At 39.9% G+C, this 18,438-nt stretch overlaps 1 protein-coding gene across 15 annotated transcripts in view; it reads right to left on the bottom strand.

Moving 5' to 3' along the window:
• LOC143212937 (rap guanine nucleotide exchange factor 2) overlaps positions 1–18,438 on the bottom strand; it is a 140,889-nt gene that overhangs the window by 23,865 nt on the left and 98,586 nt on the right. For all 15 annotated transcript variants that reach the window (XM_076432262.1, XM_076432263.1, XM_076432264.1 and 12 more), the window contains one exon: positions 18,213–18,288. In XM_076432262.1, coding sequence (XP_076288377.1) covers positions 18,213–18,288 — 76 coding nt within the window. The remainder of the gene's footprint in view (positions 1–18,212; positions 18,289–18,438) is intronic.

Below are 18,438 nucleotides of genomic sequence, written 5' to 3'. Positions count from 1 at the left end.
TTTTAAAAGGTGTACGAATACTTTGTACGCCCGCTGTATATACTTCACCTAACAAAACACAAAATTGCGGGAACAGAATAAAATACAAAAAAACGCGGGAATTTATTACACCACCCAATAGTTTGGATAATTATTTTTTTTTTGGTAATATAACATGCTTTTTGGGTAAAATTCACTTTGGGGTCCTAAACATTTTGAATTGATATTTCAAAAGTATATCAAGATAATGTACTGTTTAAATATTAATTCAAAATTTTTGGGTCCCTAAAGCGAACTTTTTAATATTAATATAATATACGTTTTTTTTATATGATCTTGTAGATTTTGATGTGGGATATGCTCCTTTACTTAAATGTTTGATATAGTGATAAATTATCACTGATAATATTAAATATTGTAGCTGTATGAGCCAGGATCCAACCGGAGACTCGAGTTACTTTCGCTTACGTAAGTAACGTTCGTCGAGAAAAATTACTTTTCCGAAATAACAGCGGGTATCTATATTTGTACTGATCCTATGCGCGAAATTCGGAACGTCTAGCGAAGCGCGAGTCCCCTAAAACATGAGAACATTTTGGTATCTCGATGGCTTGTGGTTGGTGGACGTTGTCTCCACACATGTCCTCAAAAATGTTCTCTCGTTTCCATTCCATTGGGAAGACGTCCGCGAAAATCTATCATTATATTTAAGATCGGGTCTTCCATTAAGTGGTGTCTTTTTGAATTTCGCGCTATTTTCTATTTGTGAAGGTTAGAGTTGTCGCCCTTCGACGCATGGTTAGTACACTTGTAAAATAATTGCAAATTATGAAATTGTAAAGTAATTGTAAATTGTAAAATAATCGCAAATTGTGTAAAATTATAAATTGTAAAATAATTGTAAATTGTGTGTGGAAAATTTGAAAAATTGTGAAACTTGGAAACTGCATATTGTAAAATAATGGTATATCGTAAAATTGCAAATTAAATGTAAATTGTAAAATGATAGTAAATTCTCTCTCTCTCTCTCTCTCTCTCTCTCTAAAATTATGAAAATCGAAAGGTCGTGAAAAATTGCTAACTGTAAACAAAATTGTGAACAATTGTTTGTTGTTAAAAAGCAGCATTTCTTTGTTCTTTGTGATTTAAACTAACACTTCCTAATGAAAGACGCAACACATATAAAAAGGAAAGTGTCTGGTAAAAACATATATAATTTTGTATGTACAATGGCCGCAACCTAACCTTTCAGTCCCGGAACACGTTCTTACAGAATTCTAGACTGCATGTGATTTTTACGAGGACCAGGAGTCGTAACACATGGTCGAACACGTGTCGTAGAAAGCGACGCCGCCATAACGTCGCTGCGTATCTGAGAAAAATTTAGGACTCGGACCGAAAAATGGCGACCGAACCACTTGCGAGATCACTTTCGACTTCTTGTCGAGAGGCTCCAATAACGATTCCTGCACTAACACTACACTCGAGAAGAAAATGTCTCCAGTCTGCCGACTGGAAAGAGGAAGCTCAATATTTAATTAACTTTGATTTTCTCTGCTTGTGAAACCCACCATTTTGCTATATTATCGATCATTTTATGTATAATGCATTACGTGCATTATGTGGCATTACGGCAATGATCAGACGTTGATCCGCAGGAGTGATAAAGAGCATCGATCGGATTATGCGTATACCTATGATTATGATTATGCGCTGGATAATGATGTTAAGCCGCTCTGAAGGAATAATTACAGGGCTGGATATTGCGAGCATTTACATTTCCGCGCACGCTACCATTGTTTATTCGGTAAACGTATATTCTCTACGATTGTAGGGTTGCGAACTTTTTTCCGAAATAATTCCGGGACATATTTCCCAAAATTGAAATATGCATATACAGGGTGTCCCAGCTAACTTGTTCACCCCGAATAAAAATGTTAAACGATACATTTCATGAAATTTGTGAAACATGGAATTTAAATGGCTTTGGAGATTTCAAGGTCACCTTCATTTTTTCTTGTAACGGAATCACCTGATTTTGGTAAAATTCTGCTAAAGTTTGTTACACCCGGTACGTGTAATTTTAACGCTATACCTACCGAGCTCTAAAAGCGATTAAAATATTTCAGCTGATAAAAATGACAAGGCTCTATTTATTTAGATCTCGCGCAATTTTTAATACAACACGTGCTTGGACGAAAAAATGTATCGAATCAATTTCCACGTATGCAACTTCATAATTTCAATAATCATAAAATGAAAAATATGAAACCGCTCATTTGACCGACGGTGGTAGGTTTAGTGTTAAAGAATATGTAAATTAAAATGCACTAAAAAGGAGAAAATCATTTTTTTAGACATTAGTGACTATAAATAAAAGCGAAAGAATGAGGGGATGATTGTCCGAAATGGAACTGAATGAACGGAACACCACACTCACAATGAGCTCCTTCGGTGCGAATTGGGTCAGTGGAGTGGGGATGAGTCGGAGTAGGAACGTGTAGTGGAGTAGGGAGCGCTGGCGCGCGGAGTGGGGATCGCTGAACGGGATGACGTACTACCGAGTATCACGCGGCGAGGTGTGACGATTAATATAAAAAACTTTTTTTTCTTCTAGACGCACAGTCTTTTTAAAAATTTGTTTTTAATGCTGCATTGTCATCCAATTCTGAGCTATGTTTAAAGTTTCAAGTCTCTAGTTCATCGGGAAGTGGTTTGAAATTCGATTACAAGATTTGACGCATACAACAACGACAACTCGGCAAGCTAATATAAGCGTGGTAAAAAAATGTTTCAATTCCTACAATAGAAAGACAGCGTAAACGGTAAATAAAATCAGCACGATTGTAAGTCGCTTCGATCGCGAGGCAATAGACCCGGCTCGAAACGACGGATAAATCCCAGTAGCAATTCCCAGACAAATTAACCCGCCCACATAAGGGTGGACGAGGCAATCAAGAGCGAATCAAACGAACAGCTCGCCGGTTGATCACGAAAAACGTGCGCGCGAGAAAAATTCCTCCGTGGTCGTAGCCACTTGTGTCCGGTAGAGGAGAGGAGTCCTCATGAGAAATTCCTGTAAAATATATACACGACAATGTCGAGCGGCGAAGGCGGAGACAAATTATTTAGACGAATAATCTGGAAGGAAAAACTTAGTGACGAATGCAGTCGCACTGTCTTCGGAGGCTGCGTTACGAGTACCGTCGCTACACGGATGTGCGAGCTAAAAATTTCCTCCGGTTGGACCTCCACGGGTAAACGATGGAACGATGGAACGACGACGCACGACCCACGACGCGGAGCACACGCATATTCAAACGCGTTTCTCCGGCGCGGCGCCTGTCTACTTTATTTTCGGTTCTTCCTGCGGTCCCTCGTCTCGGCAGCATTGGCGTCACGCGACCCAACGAAAAACTCGTCGCAAGAAACACCCGTGAAATTCCGTTCCCGACGCATCGTACCAACGCAACGCGACGCGCGACGCAAGGTCCCTCTTTCCCGAGATCCGCTCCAGTGCAAATTGAAAGGGCGCGCGGGGGGCAGCGTATCTGTACCGATTACTGCGGTATCATGCTTCGATCGTACTTCATATTATTTCTAATCAGAGATGGGAAAAAATTTTATCTAAATAAATCTAAATAAATAAATGAATATCTAAATCTAAATAAATAAATATATACAGGATCATCCGTTTTTAAACGGCCAAACGTTAACCAGCTGTAGAGGACCCCAAATGGAACAACTTTTACCGCTATCACTTTTTTTGTTTCGGCCTTGATTTCCAGATAATTGCAAAAAATCATCATTTTTTGAGTTTACATAAAATTAAATATCTCAGGACTCCATCTGTTAAAGAGTTATTAACGAAGAACACGACTGTGCCAACACGCGTTCAGGTCGCGCTCTGATTGGTCCGTGGTTTTTCGTTAATAACTCCTTAACGAAGCCGCGGACGGCATTTTTGCAAAGGAAAATGTCGTTTCAAATGTCGTTTCAAAAATCATTTTTTAAAATTTCAATAATCGTAAAATAAAAAATCTGGAACCGGTCATTTTGACCGGTGGTGGCAGGTTTAGTGTTGAACGGTCTACATGTACCCTAGACAAGAGTCGGAAAATTGTTGCATCGAACGCTTCATGTCAGTTCATAAACGCATTCTCATAAAGTAGCAACGCTGTTATCTTATTGCACAACATCAGTGATTGGATCAATCGGTGGCAATAGTGACAAGCATAATTATACGAACGGTTGTTTTGAGTCTACCGTGTGTACAAATATAGCGCGGTGGATCGTGTTGTTACTAGGGCTCGTGATACAATGTAGTTACATGATCATCAACCTCATGACCATGATTCACTGCATCGCATTCTACACTGTCGTATGTCCTGTAAGATACTGCGCGATCATTTATATATAATAGTATATCGAATAACGAATACATACTAATAAAATCTAAAGGTTGCCAGATATTCGCTGACCAATTCAACATTAAGTAAACAAAGACCGGTTGTTCCGTCGACTGGTAGCTAATTCGTAGCCTCCTTGAGGTTAGCCCTCCATTTTCAGAATTAATTTCAACAGTTGTGTCGAATCGTGCTAGCTATTCTAAATTCGCTTTTCACTTTACAATGACCACGACCAAATAGCAACCAGACTTTAGACACCGACGAGGCGGCCGTAGATAATTACACTCGATTAAACAGATAACGATGGAGATAAACAGCGTCGAAATCAAGAAGAGTCTACTGGCACTGCAACTGATCGTAAGAATTTGTGTCCGATGGATTTCTATTAAGAATGTTTACTGTAACTGTTGTGGAAAGTTTCCTGGGCGATTCAAGTCGGATACGAATCGTTCTCTCCGATTGAGAGGTCAAACCGTTTCATTCTATTGCGTTCTACGGTGATTAATAGATACATCGAATCCACAGTCTAACAACAACACGACGCGATACTTTCGAGTAATGAGCGCGTGGGTAAACAATTGTTCGGAAAATGGAAAAATTTCAATGTTCCGTCTACCACTGTCTACACCGATCGACAGACGAAACGCGACTGGCGCGTTTCTCGTCTACTGTACCGACGATAAGCTCGCTATCTTCATCACGGATGTTAATTTTTCATATTTTTTTCCACCGTGTCACGCGCAACAACACGCATCGTTGGACGGATCGTATAACCAAGACGCCTGTGTCCTCCGTACCAAGACACCGCGCGACATTCGAGCGATCCGGCACAAAATTTCTTACAATTAGACAAACGGATCCATTTTATTCTGGCTATCTACCGACTAGTTCTGGAGAACTATCGATAGTCGACACCATTAAAATTTAACATTGTCTTTTTTAATGTTACATGATTTGATAAATGTAAATACTTGAAAATGGATTTTAAACATTTACAATGAAGCTGAAGTTGAATTTTAATTTAAAATGACGATGGGATATACAGGGTGGTCCATTTATCTTGAGACAGTCAATTATTACGGAAACCAGCAGAAATATGAAAAAATGTTTTATATAAAATATTCTTCATATGAAGGGGCACATTTAATGGCGCTATGCATATTTTTCCATAATGGCCCTTTAAGGGTCAGACGAAGGGCAACTTCATTTTTTCAAATGGAAACCCATATTTTTAATTTCATATTCTTATTCCACATCGAAAAATAATAATATTTCGTATAAAACATTTTTTCCTAGCGTGCACGGTTTTATTAAACAAATTGTGGTGAATATCCCAATATTTGTAATGACAATATTTGCAGACATCATTAGGGATCCATATACCATCGTCTCGCAAGAAATGATTAAAATCGAAGTCGGACACTTGGGTCTCCTTCCCTTGTTAGTGAAAATTTAAAATATATGTTTTGTAGATGTATGTTAGTTATCACAAGCTGAAAATTTCATCGAAATATATACATGAATACACTGTATATATAATTGTTAATCACACATTGCAGAATCTCATCGTCGATGTGGAAGAGAAAGGAAGAAAGGTCATTTTTTGTTATTGGTAATGCGTGTAATTTCCTGTCCCCCTTTGACAATACAACACGAACACCACTATTTAGCCTCTTTTTATTTCTTTCATAAACACAGGTTACGTACACGCGTCACGCTGCTAAGCCCCTACGCTGACATGTGTACGCGAACGTAGACAAGTATGAATAGAAAGTTGAAAATTTGATTTATACACGCGTACGTAAGTACGCGTCGCCACCTGCTTCGTGGCATCGATGGAGACTCGATAGAATGGATATATCTGTTTACACGCGAGCACATGTTGATTTATACGCGGTGTTACAGTGGCCGAAAATGATGTCACTACGTTTTGTGATGTTTTCTTAGGTTATAGTGGTGGAGAACTATCAAAAGGTACTATCGATAGTTCTCACTATCGAAAACTATCGATGATTTACTCTTACTATCGATAATTATCAGTAGCAAAAACTTGGGGGTTGGTATTCGTAAAGATGTAATCGTTTATCAAGATATGAAAAGGGTAAACTTTACTTTACCGGACTCAAAATTTGTGTCTTTCTTCTATAAATTATTATGTATTTTGTATGTAATCCAGTAGATTTGTACTCGAGGCGGCTGCAGATCGAAGTTCCGATCCTGTACGATCAATAGTTCAGGAGTTATGCTTGCTTAAAGTTGAGCAAGCTGCAGTGCTTTTGACAGGTCAGAGCGCCGCCATATTGGTTTGTAGAGACAACCGCGAGTTTAGTTAATCACCAAACCAACCCAGTAAGCGGCGCGCGACCGTCACTACAAACCAATATGGCGGCCCCTTACCTGTCAAAAACACTGCAGATTGCTCAACTTTAAGCAACCGTAACTCCTGAACCATTGATCCTACAGGATCGAAACTTCGTACTGCCCCCGCCCCGGATACAAATCTACTGTATTACATACTACATACATTTATAGGAGAAAAGCACAAATCTTGAGTCCGATAAAGTAAAGAGCAGCCTCTGTAAACATCGATATATCATTGTCATCTCCAATTCAAACTTCATTGTAAATGTTTGCAAATAATTCCAAACTTCAAATTGTTTTGTATTGTAATACACTTATAAAATTAAAAACGACAGTGTTAAATATTAATTTTCTCGACAAAAGCTCATGGTTATGATATAAAATCAATACACAATCATTCAATAAAATCATAGAAAATACAAGTCACCGGTGCAGTAACATTTCGCCTTAAAACTTCAACTTCCGAAGTACATTTTTTCGTCTTCTCGAAATCCCAAAAAGTTTTGTTGTACTCGCAGGACCGATGGAACGAAATGATACTCAGCTTCACAGGGGGGGGAACCCCCCGAGTATCCTATCTGGGGATAGCGGATAGGGGATAGAGCGCAATGGCACAGGCAATCTTTAATATGTACATATTATGCGACGGGCAAAAGCATAGCCTATAATCATTGGAGCGTGCTGCGATAGTATTGGTCTATTCCGGTGCATCGTATCGGTGTGTATCGACGGCGCAGGTTCTGTTAGACACGGAGTAACGTGTTGCGACTTGCGACGGTGAGCCGCAGGTGTATCGAGAGAGTCGTGCACCGAGGAAAAAGATCTGGGTCGAGCGTGTACGCTTCAACGGCGTTCTCGTTGCCGCAACGGAATGTTAAATGCGTCGTTTTTATTGTTAAAACGATTGCGAAATCATCGCGTTGCGCCGCGTTATCTGCCAAATGCGACGCGCAAATATCGGAGAAAGCTCGGGTAACGATTCGCGCACGATTTTCAATAAAACTCCTCGAGGGTTACTCGGACGATGAGTCTGCCATAAACGTTATAGCATCAGACCAAGATCAAAATGCATCAGACCAAGCTTATTTAGCACTAACTATTTTACGATTATTGATATAATAAAAATAATTTTTCATAAGAAACTAGACGGGAGTTGTTGCTCGCTCGCTTCGCGAGTTTCGCGAGTAGGGTTAGTGGTACGCATTATGCAAACAGACGTCGATAATGTAAATTTCTATTGAAAGATTGATTAAAAGCTGCGACGTTCTATTGAAATATTGATTAAAAGCTACGACGTTCGTTTTTTTGTTGTATTGAAATATGATTCTAAAAGCACTTTTAGTTTTTCCCGAATTTTCCATTTTTCCGTGATACTTTTCCAATTTTTTTAAAATCTGAAAACCCGATTTGGACTACAACGAACATTTAAAAAAAAAAATTAGCCAAATCGGTCCAGCCGTTCTCCCGTGATGTCGTGACCAACGACGATGACAGCATTTCATTTTTATTATATGTATAGATATAGAAGATTATTGAATACGGGGTATCTCAAAATTCCTTCAACATCCGGAAATGGGAGGTTCCTGAGATCATCTGAAGCAACATTTTCCTTTGCAAAAACGGCGTCCGCGGCTTTGTTAAGGAGTTATTGACGAAAAACACGGACCAATCAGAGCGCGATCTAGACGCGTGTTGGCACAGTCGTGTGTTTCGTTAATAACTCTTTAACAGAGCTGCGGACGTTATTTTTGCAAAGGAAAATGTTGTTTCAAATGATCTCAGGAACCTTCCCATTTCAAGAACCACATATCTTCAGTGGAGCACAATATTACAATAGGAGCTGCACACAAAGTCTAAATAAAATCAATCTTGTCATAAGGGAACATGTACCACTTACTTTTAAAGCTCGATAGGTTTAGTAGTATCGAAGGGCTCATAATCAGATGATACTAATTTTTCCATATGTGGACGCGTCAAGGAGATACGAAGGTCAACTCCGTTTTTCTAAATGGAACGATATGGCTTCATAATCACATTTTGATAGTGTGTGTCAATGATGCAACGAAGAAATGCGATCTCACAGTAAGAATTAACATCAGTCGAATAATATTGAGTCCTACCGAGTGAAAGGGTCCACATCGTCGACGAAGCATAATTTAAATTTCTTGTCGCGAGCGTAATAGTTAATTAATGGCCTCGGAAACTGGCAACCGACTGAGATTTCGTTGCCGTGCGCCCGCGGAATGAAGCAAGCACTGCAGGTTTTATGAATTCGGTGAACCATTCGGAGAACCAGTTTTTCCGAATACATTTATGATAAACTATTCCGTGGCGATTTCATTAGGTTTCGGTTTCGATTCGGCCGACCGTTTGTTCTTTGGTCCGGGTTATTATACGCGACATTAATTATAGATCGCCAGTGATTCACGCGTTCGAAAGAAAGTGTTCCGCTTCTCGGTAAGCTGGTTTCTTTCCTGCCAGGTTTAGTTCCGGCGCTTCCGGCGAATTACTTCCGAAGTATTCGGAAATATTGCGGCCGTCGTTCCGGATTATTCACGTCGACGACTTGACTCATTCAATCTTATTATTAGAATATTGAGGAGAAAAACGTTTCGTTGTTCCGTTGACCTTGTAACAAATGTAACACACGTAGGCAATCTTTGGAGCGTCGCAGTTAGGCGACGGACCGTGTCGCTCGTATGTTTACGTTTCGCCGATACAATGATGGCGACGGGAGGGAGCGGGGAAGAGGGCTTAGCCGAAGGTGCCGAACCTTTCTGAGCGAGTCTAATAAAAACTTCTGCATAAACCACCGCCATTATTTCTAAGAACACGATTTTGTTTGTTTCTTAAACTGAAACTAATTAGTAGGCAGTGGGTTTTACGCGTTTGCAACAAAAATGAGTAGATGTAATTCAGCACAGTGAAGACACTACAAGAATTTGAAACCACTGTTACATTATTTTCGACCTGTTAAACATATTAAGAAAGAAAATAAATTTCTATTCCGAGCGAGTCGAATAAAAACTTCTGCATAACCCACCGCCATTATTTCTAAGAACACGATTTTGTTTGTTTCTTAAACTGAAACTAATTAGTAGGCAATGGGTTTTATGCATTTACAAGAAAAATGAGTAAATGTAATTCAGCACAGTGAAGACAGTAGAAGAATTTGAAACCACTGTTATATTATTTTCGACCTGGTAAATTTAAATACAAATACAAATTTTATCCAACTCTGGTTGCAAATCAGGTGGAAAACTTTCATTTTGCATAAAGGTCCGTTGTCTACTAATTAGAGAGTCCCGTTGATCGTCATTGGCAGCAAAACTCGTGGGCATCGTTGATCGAAGAAAAACAAAGACGGAGAGACAGAGAGAAATCCGAGGAATACCTTCGCCGCGACACAGGCACACTACATTTTTGTCTGGCCAGCGATTTATTTTAAGAGCGAACTTCTGCCGGCTCCTTAACTTTCTTTTCCCTCTTTCCATTCCGCAGAAAGCAGAAAGCCGACGTGGCGCGGCTCACCGTTGCCAGTTTTTGCCTGCGAACTTATAGAGAGGCTTGTCGCCTCCACAGGGACCATTAACCATATGGGATTATAAACCGTATTTACATTTCGTGCAGTAAGTCGCTTTGTACGAGCGAGACACGTTAAATCAACCGAGGACGGCTCGCATAATTGATGCGCGCCACAACCAACTGAGAGGTCCGCTTGTTCGCCGGTGCTCCTTTTACTTTCTACGATCTGCTCTGCGAAGAATGCCCGGTTCGTCTTCGGTTTATTAAACCAGCGACGTCGATACACGGAAAATAAAATGCGCGAAGAAGTCCAGCAATTTTCATTAGGGTCGTTCGTTGTCGATTCAAAATTACGGTCGGAGATCTTCTAGATTCTAGAATGCGCGAGGAACCAGCGGCGGACCGTTAACTTTGGGGCCCTGGGCCAACACTTTTTGGTGACTTGCCGCTTCCAATTAACCCAATTAACTCAAACATGGATTAATTGTGGCGACTCATTCGCCATTTTGACGAAGAAAAGGGTCTTCACCATGAAGGGGGCCCGTGGACTGACCAGGGCCGTGGTCTAACACTGTCTGGGGTCCTACCCGTCCAATTAAACCAGATTAACTCAAGCTTGGCTTAGTTGTGGCGACTCATTCACCATTTTGACGAAAAAAAGGACCTTCACCGCAAAGGGGGCCCGTGGACTGACCATGGCCCTGATCTAACACTGTCTGGGGGCCTACCCAATTAACCCAAACTAGCTCAAGTTTCAGTGAACTTTAATTTTATCCAAAAACTGTTTTCTAACCGCGAATAGGGTCCTTTGACTGAACGGAATCCCGCAGCCCCTAAGGCCCATGGTCCGCCGCTGCGAAGAACGCATGCAGTCGAGTACAGCTGGATTTCAGGAGATAAAATCGGATTGGTGGTTAACGACAACGGTCGGCCGAGTCACGGAGTCAATTTTATGCGAGTTTCCTGTACGGGGAGATCCTTTTAAATTTTCAATATAGGCCCACAAAAAAAAGTTAAAAATTCCACTTTTAGTATTTTTTCAACAATTCCGATCAATTGCAATGTTTGAAAAAATTTCTTTTCACATCCTTTAGTAAACTAATTGCTTTAACTTCCCAAAAAAAGTTCAAATCCTATAGTACAATATTAAAAAAGTTACCGCCTTCTTTAGAGCGATTTTAAACTTTTGTATATAACATATTTTACACCATGCACTCAAAACAATAATAAAAAAAAGGATTGCAAGGGTGCGGGACTCGCGTTCTCGTTTCTCCATAAAACAAAAATAGGATGTTTCGGTAGACAAAAAAAGTTGGACAAAAGATCGATCTAGGGCACTATCGCCTTCAAAAGTTCTATTTTTTCGTTTACATCTTGATGGAATAATTCCCATTCAGCTCTTCTTGTTCGTTGCACTCTCAGCCTCTCTTAACCGAACAAGACAAAACCGAGGATGGGTTTTGAACTTTGAACACGGTGAATTCCATGAAATCCTACGACTTTTTCACAGTTTTATCGAGCACGATACGGGATTTGGATAATTATTCCGCGAGATCCGGTCCAGACGGTGACGCTACAGCTAGGCGCCCGACGTCGATTCATCAGCGACGATAAGCTTCTTGAAAAATGCATCTGTCGTCGCATCGTCGCGCCCCGTCGCGTCGTTGTGGTCGCCTCGTATCGAAGGATAAAACAAGCATACCCGTTACGCAATTAGGGCCCGCATCCTGCACAACGATCTACTTAAATTGTCTCGGGTTTCTTCTTATTAACAGTCTGTCATAATGCTGACGCGGCTCGTCGAACTGCGACCGGGAATTGCCGAGGAAAGAATTCATTTTTCACCGGGTGTCGATCGACTCCTATCATCGGATACCTGACCTTGAAACACCATTACGTACCAGGCAGTTCAAAACATTCGTTCAAAGTGCCCACTTGTCAAATAGGGTGGCTATTATTTACTCTTGTCAAAAATTTTTGTAAAAATTTCTTTTACGACACCCTCCCCCCCCCCCCCCGAGTTGTTTCAAATAATTTTAAAAAATCTGTGCAAGACGCACGATTAACCGTCAAAATAATAAAATTGATCCTCATGAAATCGTTCTTCTCGAATATCTTCTGAACTATCTCTCTTTAAATTTTAAATATGTATTCGAACTTTAAAGTTTCATCTTTTCGTTCGACTTTTCGCTGGGATAAATCGACAAGCTCTCTGAAGAAGAGAGGCACAAAGGAAGCACACCTCCAAATGTGCAGCAACGATTTGTTATGAATCAACTGCTGACGCGATGCAACGTGTTAAGTATCCGACGGATGTGATCCAGTTTATAAATCATTGTTGATATTCGCGAAAGCGTGAAAGCACTCGGTGACTCGTATTAAAGTAACAAATCCCGCATTCTGATCGAGCATTATTGCAATATTGTATTCCATTTGTTTGACAAGTTTTGTAACGCTCGTTGACAAATGTGTAAACCTAACTCGCGTGCAGAATTTACTTTTTCAATTCAACACGTTGAGAGAGAGAGAGAGAGAGAGAGAGAGAGAGACTGCCATGTTTTCTATATACACGGTGAGGCACCTAAAACAGGTCACCTGAATAATTCGGCTGCTATTGGTTTAGGAAAAAATGCATCACTTGGAACTTGCTTGGTTTCGATGGGGCATTAATCTGATATCGGTAGCTTTTTTGTAGGTGGACGCGTAAAGGTCATCATAAAATGAGATGGGAAAATAGAGTTCGAAACTCTCCGGCACCGCGAACGTTGCTTTAATCTGCTATATATAATTCGCGAACAATGCGTGCACGTTCACGCGAACAATTTCGTTCGACGCAGTACACCGTGGATTTGCTAATTACAGTCTTCCCTCGCATAGTGTGACTTTTGTCTCTACGAATAGTGTTACCTTTTTCCCCCTAAATTATATCTATCGTGTCGTATATATGTACACTGGTGGTCCAAATGATAAGGCACATATGTATATTTGTACATATATGTATACATACACGTAGAAAGTGAAGACACACAAAATAAGGTACTAACTTTTATATAATATGCTAAAAATTAAATAACTCCTTTAAACCATTTATTATTTCTACAAAAATTGACTTTTAGTGTGGGCAAAGTGATAAGGCACTATATTTTCAGAGAGTTTCAAAATAATTTTTTACTATGCGAGCCGTATGCACAGCTGCATTATCTTGCTGAAATATATATTTTCTGCCAGCAATTCTGCGAGCATATGTTCCAATTTGCTCTTTAATTAAATTTAAGTAGCCAGCGCTATTCATACGGCCTTGAATAAATTTTATTTTCATTCTTCCTCTATAGCCGATTCCTCCCTATATCATTACTGTGGCGCCACCACATTGTCGACGACTCAAAACCCTTTGTTCCTTTCTTAAATCATGGAAATAGTACTTGTATTCGTCTGGGTCATCCAAATTTAGTTTCTTTTCATCCGTGAATATAATTCGTTTCCACTGAGACTTCACGACATATAATATGAAATTTTGTATATGCGTACAACGGTGCCTTATCATTTTATCCACCAGTGTACATTATGCTTCACACGTAGGTACAGTCAACATTTGTCAAATAATATCTTGTTTGGTGTAATTTTAATCAGAAAAATGCCACAAATATGTTGGTAAAATTTCATTGAAAATAAAGAAGTTCCATTCGAGGTCACAAAGAAATAGTAGAAACACAGGATCTAAGTAATAGCACGGGCCTGAGGTTTTTTCTTAGATCGAGGCTTTACTGTATAATATTAGATATCGCTTAAATCACATTGAACGTGCACCGACGACGATAGCTGGTGCATATCAGATGTTATTCGAATAGTTAATCGAACCGCCCGCATCTGTCATAAAACCCGCGGCCAGGATGAAAACCGATCCGATCGATGGGGGATGCGATAAACATTTACGTCACGGAACATATAATAACATTTTCAAGTGGCGCAGATCCCCCTAACACGGGTATATCGCCGTTTTCAAGTATCAAATATCCATTCCGATATAAATTCTCTCGCGATTTCCATGATTCGCGACCAGCACGCTGATTGATCCGAATATCTGATGCGAAACCAGAGGGCAAAATGAAACGGATCGGAGCGTACCGTGAAATGAAAACGAAATAGAAACGCAACGCTTCGGAATGCAACCGATTGCCGTTTAAAAACAAATTTCCCGGAGGCTCGTGTGACCAAAGCCACGATACAGTAGAACCTCCGGTATCCGAACTAATTGGGACCGAGATGGTACTGAAAGTAGTATTGTTGAATTTGTATAGAATATATTGCAGAGGCCGAATGGATTTCCACATAATCCGTCATTGGAACTCGAAACGTAGAGATATCAGCTGGACGAATCACGTGGAAGAGAATCGTAAATCCACTACATGTAATATAATATTCCCCATTCCCCATATTCCTTCGTCCATTGTATTCAGCTCTGATTCTGTTCGAGACTCGTGTCACCGAGCTAAAAATTTATCCGAATGACAAAACGCGGCAATGCGATCGTCGATCAGCCGACTTCTTTTCTAAAAGTAAAAGCGGTTCGACGTTGCAGCTATATTTTTTTGAAAAAAATATTTTTAAAAAAATTACTTGTGTTCTCTGGAATTTTGTTGATCGGCAATTCGATATCCGGTAACGCGATAAAACCACGATACGAATTATCATTAAAAACAAATAGAACGCTCCTTTAGAAAATAAATGTTTCGCTGTAAATATTTATTATACCGATACCGAACATAAATAGCGCACGTTTAATCGTGATCAACACGTTGACTGCCGAACACTCACCCCTCAAAAGTTCGTAATGTCTTCAAATTAAGAATCAAAGATAAAATTAAAATATTTATTGAATAACACGAGAAGTTAGAATAGAGCAGAATGGAAAATATGTTATTGAATAAATCTATGAATAAATATTTGATTTTTTGAAACCCAATAGATTTTATTCTGTAAATACATTTCTATAATCATTTAATGAATTTTACTTAACTCGCCTGATACCAGAAGTTTCAATGTCAGCATTTATGAAGTATGTGTACTGGCAATTCTTGCACTGGGCCACAAAATTTTATCCGTTCAACTAATCTCCCGCAGACCTCCCTCCAAGAGTATGACACGCGCGCCACTAGTATAGTGATTGCAATGAAAAATTGTTAGTGTCGAAAAAAATTCCAAATTATCCTGGAACTTATGAATACAATTACTGTCCACATAGCAATTAAACGAACGATGCCGCATAATGGCACGTTGTCCACTGAGAAACCGAGATAATGGTAGAAAAAGATAGAAGTCGACGCGAACAGGAAGTCGGCGCAGCGTGTGTGCAGTACATAATGTGCAATACAGTGTGCACGCGTCCACGGTACTCTACGCTGGCAACGGTATTGCGTAATTCAAAGTGCATAGTTGCATTCGACTCGGTGTCTTTGTTTATCCAAAATTCAGTGGCGGATCAAGTCAAGTGGAGGCCCCAAGCGGTAAAAATTTTGGGGCCCTGAAACTCGAGTTAGAAATAGAAATTGCAAGCTAAGTCTAAAAAAGAAATGTAAAAAGAATGAATGCTGCGAAATTCGGGGCCCTATGATATCTGGGGGCCCTATGTTATCCCGGGGTCCTACGCGGCCGCTTAGTCCGCTTACCGTTAAACCCGCCACTGCTAAAATTGTGTTCCCCTGTTGAATCGTAAAAATCCTCCGCGCATCATCGTACCGTCCGAATCCAATCTAAAAACGCAACGCAACGAGACGAATTAACGCGCGTCGGAAAATTCGATGTATTTTCTATATTCGGTTCGACATTCTAAAAATCGTCGAGCGACCACGTTCAAATGTTCGTCGAAAATATTTCTGACGACTCTCGGCCGAGGTAGATATTGCCATCGGAATCGAGTTACTCGGACGTTTTCATTGATCGGCTTCGGATCGTCTTATCGTCGCTGGGTTGTCAGACGATAACGAGTTTCCGTGAGTTTTAGACCGCGCCGAGATGATTCACAGCCGAAGTTCCGGCGCTTTTAGGAAATCGATTTATATCTCGTCGAACATAAATACATATCTCGAGTTCCGGGAAAATTCGGTACGCTATCTGTCGTCGCGACGAATCGACTTTGACCACTGTTAGTTTCTTTCTTTTTCCGGTTCGGTAAAATCAAATAAATCTGCACTCGACCTGTCGCTATTAGAGTTTCTCTGCGAAGAGATATTTTCAATATTGGCTAATTTCGGAAATACAGGGTCTTCCACTGAGATCTGTTATTCTAAAAGATTAAAAAACGCACGTTGTTTACATTTAACAATTTCTGACAATTTACAATTTTACAATTTTCTACAATTTACAATTAAAAATTTTTTACAACTTACAATTTGAAGTTCTTTACTATTTTACTAACCACATATCGAAGAGTGATAACTCCGAACTCCACAAATGAAAAATAGCGCGAAATTTAAAATGAAACCCCCAATGGAAGACCCTTTATGAACGCAAACTTCAGAGCGTACACATCGGTAAATTAGACGATTATTCTGAAGAGTCTCGGATCTCGACGAGTCTCATTACACGACAGTCAAGTATGCTCGACGGTGAACTATCAAGTTCCCAATTACATCACCAGCCAAATACTATTAATTAAAAATAAATTCAAGAAATAATTCTAGAACGAAGGGACGAAGTGTTTTAAGATTTGGCAATTGATCTGCACACAGCGCAGGCAAAACAGTTTCGAATCCGTCGATCTTCAGGATCTACGGATCCCCACGCCGTCGGTAAAACAGGGAACTGGCTTGCAGATGGCAGCACGAGTCACGGATTTCGTTTACCGTGCGCGGTAAACCTTTCGATGTGTGACACCCGCACTGATTTTAATGATTTTTGAACAACATTTTAAACAACATTTTCCTCTGTGCAATCTTTTTTAACATATCCAAAAATCGTAAAAATCGGCGAGGGCGTGACACATCGAAAGGTTGACCCAAATTAACAACCGAAGAAAAAATAAATTGTACAAAATTGACAACTTGAGAAAAACTAAATTATACAAAATTAACTATTTCGAATAAATAAAGCTACATTGATACACAAGTAGGGTAACTGCACCAGTAAATAAACGGGCACCAGTAAATGAACGTTTTTGTATATTTCAACAAATTTTAAGCCGCGCGGCATACTAGCGATAATGACTCTTGGGCCAATTAAATGTATGACTCTTTTTCGTAGCTGTATTCCTATTGGTACAATAGAAAGATTATAGTACGAATATATTGGTACTAGAATATGGTGTTCATTGATTGGTATTTTTTATATTTTTTATTTAACGTTTAATAAAGAAAAATAATAATAATTTCATTTTATTTGTGTTCATTTATTGTTGCCATTTGGCATATATTAGATTCCTTTAATTCACATATTTTTTAAAAAATAAAATATCTTCCTGAACAATTTCTTAAATGTTCATTCACTGGTGCAGTTACCCTAGTTGTGGCAATTCCATGGAAACATCCGTGTAGAACGTTCGAACAGTTAACAAAAGTAGACAGAACGAGTATGGGAGGGGGAAGCGGGAAGCGCAACGGTGCAGTCTCGAAAACTCGAAGCGAACATAACACGGGAGAGGAACTATCGATTAACTGTCTAGCAGGCTGCGTCTCCCGTCTGGACAGCATTGTCTTTCATTATGCGATATCGCTACTATATCCGGCATAGTTCGTGGACGTGGTTGCAACGGGGATTCCTGCAGTGCGTGCATTAGCGAATATGGGACGAACCATGCTTCTCCGATTTGCACGATCCGGGAATATTTTTTTGAAAATTACAACATACGATCCGGGAAAACATAACGACGATGGCGAACTTGTTCTAGTTCCCTTACAAGGTATTTTAATTGAAATCGTTTAATGTAATGCTGTTTGTACTTACAACAATCATCTCGGAGGACTCGAGCACGAAGCATTCGTTAGGTCTCCTGGCACTGCCACCCGTCCGCTTTCCAAAGCTGTAACAGAAAATATCAAAATGATGTTAATATTGCTCTAACCTCGTTGAATCGACGGCCAACAACAGCGAGAAACAAAGCAGCATCGACAGATCGCTTATACATTCCGCTGAATGGTTAACAGCCATAACTAGACCGAGGATCTTTATG

Source organism: Lasioglossum baleicum, chromosome 10 (assembly GCF_051020765.1).
Source record: "Lasioglossum baleicum chromosome 10, iyLasBale1, whole genome shotgun sequence".
Classification (NCBI taxonomy): domain Eukaryota; kingdom Metazoa; phylum Arthropoda; class Insecta; order Hymenoptera; family Halictidae; genus Lasioglossum; species Lasioglossum baleicum.
The sequence above is the reverse complement of the archived record's forward strand: the minus strand, read 5'-3'. Positions and strand labels throughout refer to the sequence as shown.